Here is a 12,660-nt window from a genome sequence, read left to right on the forward strand (position 1 = left end):
GAGCTCCAAGGAGATTATGTTGAAAAATAAAAAAAAAATTTACCCAAAAAAAATTGTTTTTATACTTCATTCTAAGGACTTATTGAACTACCCTCGTACTAACAGAAATTGGTTTTCAACTAAGTTGAAAATAAATAACTTTTCAGGTTAAAAATTAATTTTAAAAAATCAAACAAAAAGATTTAGCTTTTACCAGATAGTTCAATTTTCAACAAGACTTCGTTTCCGACTAAGTAGTTTAATCTTTAACAATAAAACAATGTGCGTTAAGGAAGGTAGTTTAAAACCACCAAATAATTTTTTTCAACATCAGATGAAGAATTATCAACAAAACATGTAATAATTGACCCTTAAAACAACAACTGTTTTAATTTAAATAAAAAACTGTTTCATTCGGCCAAAAATATGAATTTTTAATGAAAGAGTGGAGTGTTCAACTGCAGAGAGCAATTTTCAACTAAAATCACAAATCATGACAGAAAATTAATTTTAAACCAAAAACTTCAACATTTAACTGAGTAATTCAATGTTCAGTGAAAAATTCAGTTTCATCCAGAAATAGGAAAGTTACATTTTAATTTGAAAAATTATTTTTGAACAAGAAAAAACATACATAATTTTTTTGCAAAGAACATTGACCTTCTACCTAACAAGAATAATTAAGAACACCAGAGTGAAGTTTCTGAGCGTAAACGTCAAAAATTTTATAAAAGAATTACGTTTTAATGCGGAGTATATAAACATTTGACAATAGAATTGATTCTTAATCGGAAAACATCAATTTTTAACAAAGTATTTGGATTTTCAGCTAAGAAATATATATTTTTGTCAAAAATCAAATCTTTGAATACTTATATAAACAAAACTGTTTCTCAAAAACAAAATGAGTTTTTTATCCAATTGAATTCAAGTCAAAGAAAATAGACTACATTTTTAACTAAAAAGGAAATTTTCAACAAAAAAAATAAAATTTTTAACCATGATAGATGATAAAAAAATTTGACTGAATAGTTTCATTTGTAACCACATTCTTATATATTGAAGCCAAAAGACAAATTTTTCAGAAAACAGTTGAATATGCAACCCGAAAATATAAATTATGAACAGAGAAGTTCTTAAGTATTTTTATTATGTGTAAACTCCGGGTGCCGTGAGCTCGAAAAATTATTTTTACTGAGTGGAGTTCCTTGAAATTTCACGCTCCAATAGGTTCTGACATATTTACCCTTAAATGTGTAAATTTCAGTGCAAATTAAACTCTTTATAACACTCTAACTTGAAAATGGTTCATTGTAACAATTTTCTAAAATTGTCTTCATTTCAACCTTCTGAAAAATAATGTACAGACTTTGTTTTCTAAAAATAACCTATTTGGTTAAAGAAAAGGACCTTCGATATTTATAATAATGTGACTTTTTTCGATATTATACGCAAAAGAATAAGTGAACTTCAGACTTTCTCAATTATGTAGAAATAACTCATAAAAATAAAATAAAATTTTCAAGGGTCTAAAGAAAATTATCCCACTCAATTAAATGTTTTCATCTGGATAATAACTTCCAATCTAACTTGATTTTACGACAGAAAAATCAAAATGATTTATGTCTAATCTTTTCATAATATTCTGGTCGGATTTCAAAGCTGGATAAAGCGTTTTTCCTTATCCTCCATTAACTATATTATCTTCTGAATGCAGCATTATATGCAGAGCTAAAACTCACGTTTATAATCCCTCTTATATGAGGTAATCTCGAAATAAAAGAAATTAAGGATCAGAAGGAAAATGAAAACTATTTTCTTTCTTTTTCTAAAGGAAGACTTTATTTTTCGTTTTTTTCAAACCATTTCTGTCCATTGCTATAACTATACTTTAATAGGCTTAGTACTTCAATTTTTCTAGTGTTTTATTCAATTAAATTTCATCAATTCATGTTTTAATTCTCCCGTGTTATTTTTTTCTGTTCAACAGTTCCTCCAATGTTATCGATACCAAACCAATTGGAAGGAGCTTACATTGGGCAAGATGTCACGTTGGAGTGTCACACCGAAGCTTACCCAGACTCAATAAACTATTGGACAACCGATCACGGGGACATGATTGTTTCTGGTAATTTTATATTTTAATTCAATATTTTCATAGCATTCCACTTGAAAAAATTCGGTTAAGAGCCCTCCATGAAAATTTAATTTTGATAATAATTTAATCATCACAATAATCAATTTTTTTCGAACAACTATCCACGTCCACTAATTATGTATGACTTTTTTCTGAAGAGGTAAAATTGGTCTATTTTTCGTAATGTGTCAATCAAAACCTTGCTTGGTTGTTAACAATACTTTTTATTCTATTGTACCGTAAAATCTTTTGGAATACTTGAAATCGCTTCAATTTTTTTTAATTTGTTAAAAATCCCTTGTATTGCTTTCAAATCTACAGCAGTTCCTTATAATTTCCGAAAAGTGATTAAAAGACCTAATATTCTATGATTTTTTTTTAATTGCACGAGATTTCTTTAAAACTGAAACACTCAAAGGGTGACGATACTTTGGTATCTCTTGAATTAAAATCCTTTGACATCTTTTGAAATAGTTCATATTTTTTTAAATCTCTCACAATCCCTAAAAATGTCCAAAAATACTTCGAAATTCTTCGGCATTTCTTAAAATCACGTACAATTTGGGTAGATTGATTAAAGTCTCTTCAGTTACTTTTAATTCATTAATAAATTAAGATTAGTTTTGAAACTGTACCAGGTAATGACTTCAAACTCTTTAAATTCCTTAAATACTCAATATTGCTGTAAAAATCAAGAAAATTGCTTTAAATGCATAAAAGAGATTTAAATAATTAAAATTACGTGAAATATTCTAAAATATTACGAGATCCCTTAAAATCTATGATACGCCTTTGAAATTCATTAAAGTCCCTCAAATTCTTGGAATCCCTTCGAATCTCCTAAGAGCACTGCAATTATTTTTCAATCTTATAAAAGCTATTTAAATTTTTTGAAATTATATCAAATCGTTTATATTATTTGAAAATATATTTAAATTTCATTATGTCTTTTGAAATCGCACCTAATCTCTTGATTCAAAATACCCTTACTTCTATTAAAATATATTGAAGTTTCTAAAAATCTCCTAAGAAATATTCTGTTACCTCTTAAAACTCTATAAAATGTGCATAAACTTATAGAAATATTTTATAATCCTAGAAAGTCTCTTTCAAAAATTAAAATTCTATCTGAAATTGAAATAGGTTATATTTTTCTAACCCTTGAAATCGTTTAAATCATTTAAGAAATGTAAAACCTTTCCTAATTATATGAAGTCGTTTAAAATACTTTAAAACTTTTATAGTCCTTTTAAATCTGTTACAATCTCATGAAATTTCATGAAATAAAATCTCTTTAAATTCTGTTCAAATTTGGTACTTTTTTAAATTACCTTGTTATCCCTTGTAATTCCTACAATATTTTTAAAAACCCTTTGAATTACATGGATATTGAGCACAGTCTTTTATAACCGTCTGAAAACTCAGGAAATTCCTTCAAAATTTTTAAGATTCCGCGAAATCGTTTAGGAACCTCGAAATCAATTGAAGTCTTTAAAATTCGACGAAAATTTCCTCTAGTTCTTAAAAACACATTGATATTCATAAAAATTGATTTGAAATACTTGAAACAACGTGAAATATTAAAAAAGTTACAATTTCCCTATAAATATATCAAATTCTTTTAAATTTTAATGAAATCTTGCAAAGGAGTGGGAATCTTTCAAAATCCCTTTAAATCCTTAAAATATTTTGAAGCCCATATAAATTATGTATATCGCTTTAAATGCTTTATATTATTTGAAAATCGTTTGGCAATCCTTTAAAATATTTTGAAATCCCTTGGAATATCACAGAATGCCGAAAAATGTATAGAAGTCTCGTTAGATTTCTTAAAAATGTTGTATTATTTTGAAATAACTTATAATTATTTGATATGTCCTAAAATCTCTTGAAATCTGTTGAAATCCTTTCAAATTGCCAAAAAATTGTTCAAATCTATAGAAGTCTTCTCAAATTTTATTTAATGTAAAAATAATGGAAATATTGAGTAAAAAATATAAAATCTTACGTTGGGGGGGGGGGGGCAAAAAATGTCTGCGAATTCTGACAATAGTGGGTATAAAATACAAAAAATCATCCCTACGTAATTATTGGACGTTCTTTAATGCATTTGAATATTTCCTGCTTGTCACTAAATCAGATTCATAGCAATAAAATTATAAAAACGCTATATCATTCAGTATAAATTTTTCATGGAACACTCTACGCAGAGTCTTTTCACATGGGGCGGATCTCACTCACGTTTATTTCAAAAGCTCGTTTTCTCTATGATACAGTTTTGTTTATTTTGTGTCGTGGAAAATTTGAATAGAACATGTAGTTTGCACAGAGTAAAGCCGCTCAAGAGGGACAGTAGCCGAGAGAAAAGGGGAAATGAAATGAACAGAAGATTAAAGCAAGCAATCAACACAATGTGCGTGACGCGACTGCCCAACCAGAATCACCTCGAAGGCAATATGTTCCGGAAATGTCACACACTGCATTTAGATTTGAGTTAGGGGGGGGGGGGGGGGGGGGGGGGGGGATCAGAAAGATGAGATTTCGCGAAATGTGATTGCAGCTCATATTGACAATGAGATTTCAAATTAAAGGTCGTCGTCAAGATGCGCCTAACGAGAGTAACATGTCGATTGTCTCTGGAATTAAAGACTAATCTCATTTCCCACCTTCTATTCTCTCTACGAGAGAAAGTTGTAATTTTACATTAATATTTAGCAGATATTCAGATTTAGTTCCCAGTCCAATGCAAATTAGTTGCCTTCTGTTTGCGAATTGAGTAACTTTCATGCACACGAAATATGTCACATGACAACCTGTTTTTTCTAACAAGAGGAATAAAATAGAGGGAAAAATTAATAATGTCAAGTCACTGCGCACTATGGAGGAAAAATGAAAATGCCCGAAATGAGTATTGATAGGAATTCTAAAATCGAATTATTGAAGCTTTGTTATGAAATATAAAAATAGTGGTATTTAAATTTAAATAATTTTCTATCGCAAATTTTATCATGCTCTAATTTTTAATGTTGCACAAGAGATTCGCTCTTGTTTTTGGTATATTTGAAAAGTGAAGGTTGTGATCTTTCCGAAACGCCTTATGGAAATCTGCTCACGTGCAGAAAAACGAAATCTATGTACGATTCTGGCTAGAGTTTTGAAACGACTTAAATTTTTTGTTCATTGTTTGTTAATTTATTAAGTTTAATGCTCATCAGATTTTTCACACAACAGTATTTTTTTTAACAAGAGGAATGCAATTGAGATCAAAATAAGTAATACAAAGTGACTGGGAAATAGGAAGGGAATCGGAAAATGCCGGAAATCAGTACTTAGAGCAATCCCAGTGGGCACAAAATTTGGCGACTTCTTTACAACATCGTTATGACATCTTTACGAGAACTTTACGACAACTTTACGACATCCTATGTCCATTTCATTTCGGTGTCTTTGCGATATCGTGAAGACATCGTCAGACCATACGACTTATTTACGATATCGTAAAGAGGCCTTAACGACATGGACATAGGATGTCGTAAAGTTGTCGTAAAGATGTCGTAACGATGTCGTAAAGACGTCGCCAAATTTTGTGCCCACTGGAATATTTTTAATTCGAATCATTGAATATTTGTTTTTAGTAGGCAAAAATAGTTGTAACGAAATTTTTGAACATTTTCAACCCCAAGCTTCATTATTCTGCAATTTTCTTCCAAACTGTTAATTTAGCAATTAAACAATTTTGAGTTGGAATTGAGGACGTGTATTCTAAAGTAGGCCTTTCCCTTTATTTGTCTGGATTTAAAAATTTAAATTTTTCAAAATTAAAAGAAAATGTTTCCTTCCACTTACAGATTTCTGGAGCATATTATGTGTTTACAGTTTTTAAAATAAATGCTAATGTGAAATTATAAATAAAAAAATATTTTGCTCAATTAAGAATTTTTTGAAAATGTATAAGAATATGTTTTTTGAATTGAGTTATAAGCAAAAATTGTCTGAGAAATTGAATATGTCGAAATTAAAATTTCTTCAGATTGAGAAAAATAAATAGGATCTTATTTTTTTTCTCTTGAAAAAATTTATCGAAGTGCTGAAAACGTTCAAACATCCAGAGAAAAACATGTTTTTGTTCAATTTAAAAAACTCTAAATTTTAAAAATAATTTCTTTTAAATCCTCAATTTAATATTAGTCTCCTCAAGTAATAATCTTAAATATAAGCAAATTTCCAGAAAGTTTGAGTCCTTAGAAAACATTTTTTTTTTAATTTTCACAAATTTTAATTTTCATATCGAATAAACGAGCAGTAAATATTGTCCGATAGAAAAAAAATTTCACATACTTTCTAAGAAAATTGGAATTTTTATCTTAAAGCAATATATTTATCTAGGAAATTTAATTTTCCACATTTTTCTTTCTATAAAAGAATTGTCGCATTTGTTATTTTCAAACCAAATCCAAATCCCCGATTTTTTAGAAAATTAAATTTTTCCGTCTTTTTTTAACTCAGCTCGCCATAATTTAGCTGAATCTAGGATTTTTTTTAATTTAGAGAAAATATTCTTTTTAATGATCCACCACTACTAAAGTAAATAAAGTGTAAACACATTTCTTTACACAAAATAAAGGATGAAAGAAAAAAATGTACAATTGAAATCAGTCAAATGCAGCGACTCCTTCCTTTTTTTGCATAATAAATTAAGAATATCTTTTTAATTACTCATTTTCTTATAAACAAGCACTGATATCTATTATTCTTTCATAATGACAATCAATTCAATAAATATTTTCAATTCCGGTTGAATTACATTTATTTCTCGTTTCACAGACCACTGATAATGGATAAAATTGTTCACTGATAAATATTTTTTAAACTTTTGAAAAAGTGAAAATTCGTTTATTTACTTTCGTTTCACTTCTATTCCTTCCTCAAGTTTTTCTCAGCTTTCGCTGACTGTTGATAAGTGTAAAGGGCTTCAAAAATGGCAAGCAAGAAAAGTTACTTCTCAATATCGACGATCCGTATCTTTGAAATTGGCAAACTGTGAAACTTTTTTCTTAACTGCACATCTCGAGAGTTGAACGTGAGTCGAGATCTTGTCTGCTTGTGTTTACATTCCTTCATGTGATAAAAGGATTTGATTTTACTTGCCCAGGCAATTACCGTTCCGTTGCAGGAGACAAGTACGAAGCCATTTCTACAAAAAGTGATTACAATCAATACATGTTACTCAAGATCAGAAATGTCGGACCCAGAGACTTCGGTTCGTACAAATGTGTCGCACAAAATTCTTTAGGAGGAACGGATGGAGTCATCAAATTAGATGGTGAGTTCAAATCCAGAACTCACAGCCCAAAATTCTAGATTTGTATTTATTTTTATATTCATTTAAGAAAAGTTCCTAGGGCTAAGGAGCTCTCTAAGGAACCGGATAATACAAGATAATTACAAATTCGTACAAGCACTGATCGATAGAATACTAAATTAATCTTATAATTAAACGTATAAATATCATAATTTTTTTAACAAATAGTTCAGTTTCCAAGCAGAAATGATCGATTTCTTATTCAAAATGAAATATTGAACAGATACATTTTCAGTAGAAAAAAATTAATTGAAAAAAACCCACGAAATTTCAATCAAATAGTTAGAATTTTAATCAAATATTTGAATTTGTAAGCAAAAAATATCATTTTTCAACTAAGTGCTTGAATTTTCAACAAAAAATTAAACACCTAAACTTGTTGAAAAATTTAATTTTAGCCAAAAAGGAAAAGAATTTTAAACAAAATAATAAAATTTACAATAAAAGAGATGAATCTTTAATCAAAAAAATTAATTCTCCAAAAAGTAGTTTAAATTTTCTTCCAGTAGTTAATTTTCGAATAAAATGGATGACATTTCACAAAATTGTTCCATTTTCAACAAAATTATTAAATTTGCAACCTATCAGTAGAATTAAAAAAAAAACGAGATAAATTCCAAACCATAACTATCATAGTAGACTTTTTGGTTAAAAATAATTAAATGTTTACATAATAATGGTTGAATTTACTTATTAAGTACTATTATTTCACTTCACCCTCAAAAAAAATAATGAGAAAACAGGAAAGTTTCTTCAAACCAGGCGAAAGCCGAGCAATTTTGTAAACAAGAGTAAAACAGAGGAATAGGGGAAAGATTGCGAATCTTGTGAATATTTTAAAATGCAATTCTCATTTCAGGAAAATTTATAAAAGTATCGATTGGTTAAAACCTAAGCTTAGGAATTTCTTGTACCGAGGAAAATATTTTAAGCTTATATAATTTTTGTTTAATGATATTCCTTTTTCCTGAAATCTTACGTTCCTTCTTACAGTAATGAAACTATTTATATCAGTTTATTATTTTTCGATACTGAAATACGACAAAATTCGCTCTATAAAAATTCCTACAATACTGTGTATTATCGATGATTGCCTTTGTAATAATGTAATTTTATTTAATGTTTTAAGTAATAAATTTAATTTAATTTTACAGAAATACCAGCACCTTCCACTACGACGACGCAAGTGTCACTTTTTGCCACGGCGTCTTCAAAACAGAATGGTATAAATCCAATATTTTTCAGATACAAACAAATTTACAATTATTAATACAACTATAACTATTTTAAAAGGCGATTAGTTTTAACATGAAAGGAAGTATTACTCTTTTTATTACTTCTTGCTTTGATATAAATTGATGCGAAAATGTAAGTACAACCTGCCGAATTATTTAAAATAAATTTGTTTATTGACACTATAATTAAATTTAGAGAGACAATATTATAAATCATTTCAGATCAGTCAAAGAGATGTACTCGTTTTTTCGTGTTATTTTTTTTAAGGTTAGAATAGACAAAAAATCGCCAAAAGGGGAACCGAGTGCCTAAAAAAAGGGTTTCGTAACTTTTTTAAAGTTACTTAAGTTATTCTAACCTCCTCTCCAATATTTTCACTCTCCTACTTCCATACGTTCCCTTGCACCCCGCTCACTTCATCAAACGCTTTCCCCATACGCCCTTCCCTCCACTCACCCACATTACACTCTCAAACTTCTAATAATTTTTTTTTGCTTTCCCTTACTTCCACTCATTTCCCTTACTTTCTCTACTTCATCTTTTTTATTTTTCCCATGTTCCCCGTACTTCCCCTTCCCAAATTTCCCGTCACTTCCCCTACTTTTCCTTCTCTCATAACCCCTACTTTCCTGACACTTAACCTACTTGCCCTTCTCTCATTTCCACTCATTTCCCCGCCTGCAAAAAAAGTACGACAAACAGACACCTGATTGTAACTATAAGGGTTTCTGTCCGGGGCTACGAAACCCCTAAAAAGTAATTAAGTAAAAAGTAATAAATATAAGAGTAGAGATTTTTATCTCTGAAAATTGATAAGTAAGAAAGAAAATTTGTTGTTTTCCTCAGGGAGGAACGGTAATAAGAAATCACGACAGAGGCCAATCGACTATGAGGTTGAGGAATGGCGAGATTCAGGTCAGTAATTATCTATTTTAACAGACTCCGTATATCGTGAACTCCCACAGCGATCGAGCGACATCTTCGATAGAGTAATTAGGGTAATTAAAACACGAACTTGAATGCGCACGGTTTTCATTTTGCTGAGATTTCGTTCAACTATTTCAACCTGTGTTCTCTCTACTGAACCCGTATTATTTTTTTGCACCCAAATGCTATTATTATTATCTCGTCTGAATCAGAAATGCGATGTAAACTTAGATGAAAATCAGATCAGCAGTTTAGGATCTGGTTGCATTTCTAGTAAAATAATCCAATTTCAAATTAATAACACAGGCACACAAAAAAGTGGGTTGAGGAAAAAAAACAACCTATATAGCATTGGGCTGTTGCTCTAGCACAGTCAAAACCAACAATGATTGGAATTTTCTGATTATCAGTTTTTCTGAATTCAAGTTTGAATTTTTAGTTCTGGCGAATTATTCCAAGTAGGCCACCATAAATCGAAAGTCGTGTTTTTCGTTGTAAAATAAATTTTTTACTAGCCTTTTTGTTTGGAAAGATTTTAATACTTTTTGGTCAAAAAGAAATTTTTGTTGCAAAAGTTATTATCAATCGAAATTTAATGTAACAGGGTGATCAACATTTTTCTCATGACCAGCTAAAAGGATTTTTACGATTATTACGTTGACATTTTTGTTTAAAAACGTATATTCTAGAAATATTTGATCAAAATATAAAAAAATCGATTTTTCTTAGAGATGATACTAATTTTTTTAAAAACAAATTTTACTTATTTTTTCTTAAAAGAAAATTCGTTTGAAACATTTTCTACCGACATTCTTTTTCTTTTCATTCATTATACAAGTGAATCTATTTTAAGATTCAAGAAAAAGACCGTCGTAATGTCCACATTCCTTTCGTTTAGATACCTACGCTCCGTTTTTCCGATATCTTGATGAAAACTTTCACTCTGCTGTTCGCTGTAGCCACACTTTTTTTTCGGAAGTAGTCAATATACATTAAAAAAAAAGTAATTTTAAAGTCATCAAGCACCCGAATGATGCGCCACATGCTCTATAAAAAATATAGAATTACTTTTTTTCATTCTTTCAAAAGAATAAGTTTAATTTATTTATAAATAATTGATATTTTCTCAAACGAATTTTATGTTTTTATACTTAGAAGTAAAATTGCTTAATTTTTCGTTTTTAATTACAAATTTCAACCTGAGAATCATCAAAATCCGTTCAGCAGCTTACAAGAAAAATATTGATGATATAACATTAAATTTCAATTGTTGATAAATTGTCAATAAAATTTGTTGGCTGAAAAAATATGAGAAATTCTTTTCTTACATAAGAGATATTAAAAAATTTATTACGTATCGAAATATAACGACTTTCGATTTACGGATGGCTACTTTGGATAATGTGACCTAAACTAAAAATTCAAGCTCGAGTGAAAAAAAAACTGGTAGGCGAAAAATTCCAATCAATGCCTAAGTAATTTTTCTTTAAGAGAAAGAGATGTTTTTTAATTGTTTGAATTAATTATGGCCCTGCTGCAGTCGCGGAATCGTGAGGGGCTGATATATATTGTTTGTCAATGAAAATATTCAGAAACTTATCTTTTGGTTTTCCACCCAACAATTTTTTCGTCACATTGTACGTACTAGCATTTATATTTTTGGTTTCTGTTTGGGTAAAGTAAATGAGCAATTTTAGCCTGAAATATATTTTTCTAAATTTCAAGATTTTTTTCATTTAAAAATAAGTTACAATTAGTAATGTAAATATTTGTCCTGATTTTCTCATTTATTTTTAACAGTACTCGTTCTTTAACTTGAGATAACTATAGTAAAATCTGAGAAAGTTGTTTCTTGGGAATAATTGGCATAACTATTTTTTTTTCTTGCCACTTTGTTTTTTTTTAGATTTATAGTAATATGGAAGATATGATGTGAGATTCTTCCTCGCTAAATTATCCCTTTATGGCGAAAAACGTATTTTTCATAATATAAATGAAATAGAAATATTCCGAAAGTAAAAGTTAGTTGAAATGTGAAACTTAAGAAATTTCAAATGTTCGACAATGTGAAACCAGAACTTTTAGAACCCCAATATTCGTAAATTGTTGAAAGCAGCAAATTCCAGAAATTACTAATTACAAAAATTTCAAAATCCCAAATGTTTAAATTCCTAATAATAAAGGGACGCCTGAAAATAAATGAAAGTAAAATCCTTGACGCTGCAAAATTCCCGGAAAAAATATTTCAAATAGAAGATTTTGGAAATAATCAATTTTTTATAATATTATTGTGTAATATTAATTAATTAAATAATTCCAGTATGTATTTTATTTTTTGGAACTTTAAACATTTGGGATATTCATATTTCGATCATTTCATAATTTCGGTAGTTTTCTATTTCAAACACTATTTCAACTGATAAAAATAATATAATTTTTTTTCTTAGATTTAAAACTTCAGTAATTTGAAATTCTCGAAGTTTACAAATTTCTGAATAATTAAATTTCTTGAATAATCGTTTTTCATCCTTTTTTTCATTTAAAAATTTAGAAATGTTTATTTGTCGTTAGTCTCCTGTTTTATTAGTTATATTGTTCGTATTTTTAGTTACAATTGTTAAAGTTCGTATACATTGAATCTAAAAGTTCTGAAATGTTGCAAGTAAGAGAAAATTACGAAACTGTTTTATAATTTAATGTAAACCTGATAAAGTTTCTTAACAAATTTTGTATTTTTTATGAAAATTTTTGGAAAAGTCAGATACAAATTTCATAAATATAACGTTCCTTTACATACAAGTATCTGGAACTTTTTAAAGTCTTTTGTTACTTTTTTAGTATTATGAATATTTATATTGCAAAACATTTTCAACAATATTTATTTGTATAAAATACAGTTACAGAATTTATACTTTGAACAAGAAAATAGCTGATATTATAATTTTTTCTGAATTGTTTTGATTAACTCTATTTTTTTAATACATTATCGTTTCTGTTTTTCTGCTTTGTTTATATTTTA

At 28.5% G+C, this 12,660-nt stretch overlaps 1 protein-coding gene across 1 annotated transcript in view; it reads left to right on the plus strand.

Moving 5' to 3' along the window:
* Positions 1 to 12,660, plus strand: part of LOC117170965 (lachesin-like) — a 266,217-nt gene that overhangs the window by 239,978 nt on the left and 13,579 nt on the right. The window contains exons 7-10 of the mRNA XM_033358007.1: positions 1,970 to 2,107; positions 7,290 to 7,439; positions 8,633 to 8,701; positions 9,561 to 9,629. Of these exons, the coding sequence (XP_033213898.1) occupies positions 1,970 to 2,107; positions 7,290 to 7,439; positions 8,633 to 8,701; positions 9,561 to 9,629 (426 nt within the window). The remainder of the gene's footprint in view (positions 1 to 1,969; positions 2,108 to 7,289; positions 7,440 to 8,632; positions 8,702 to 9,560; positions 9,630 to 12,660) is intronic.

Source organism: Belonocnema kinseyi, chromosome 4 (genome assembly GCF_010883055.1).
Source record: "Belonocnema kinseyi isolate 2016_QV_RU_SX_M_011 chromosome 4, B_treatae_v1, whole genome shotgun sequence".
Taxonomy (NCBI): domain Eukaryota; kingdom Metazoa; phylum Arthropoda; class Insecta; order Hymenoptera; family Cynipidae; genus Belonocnema; species Belonocnema kinseyi.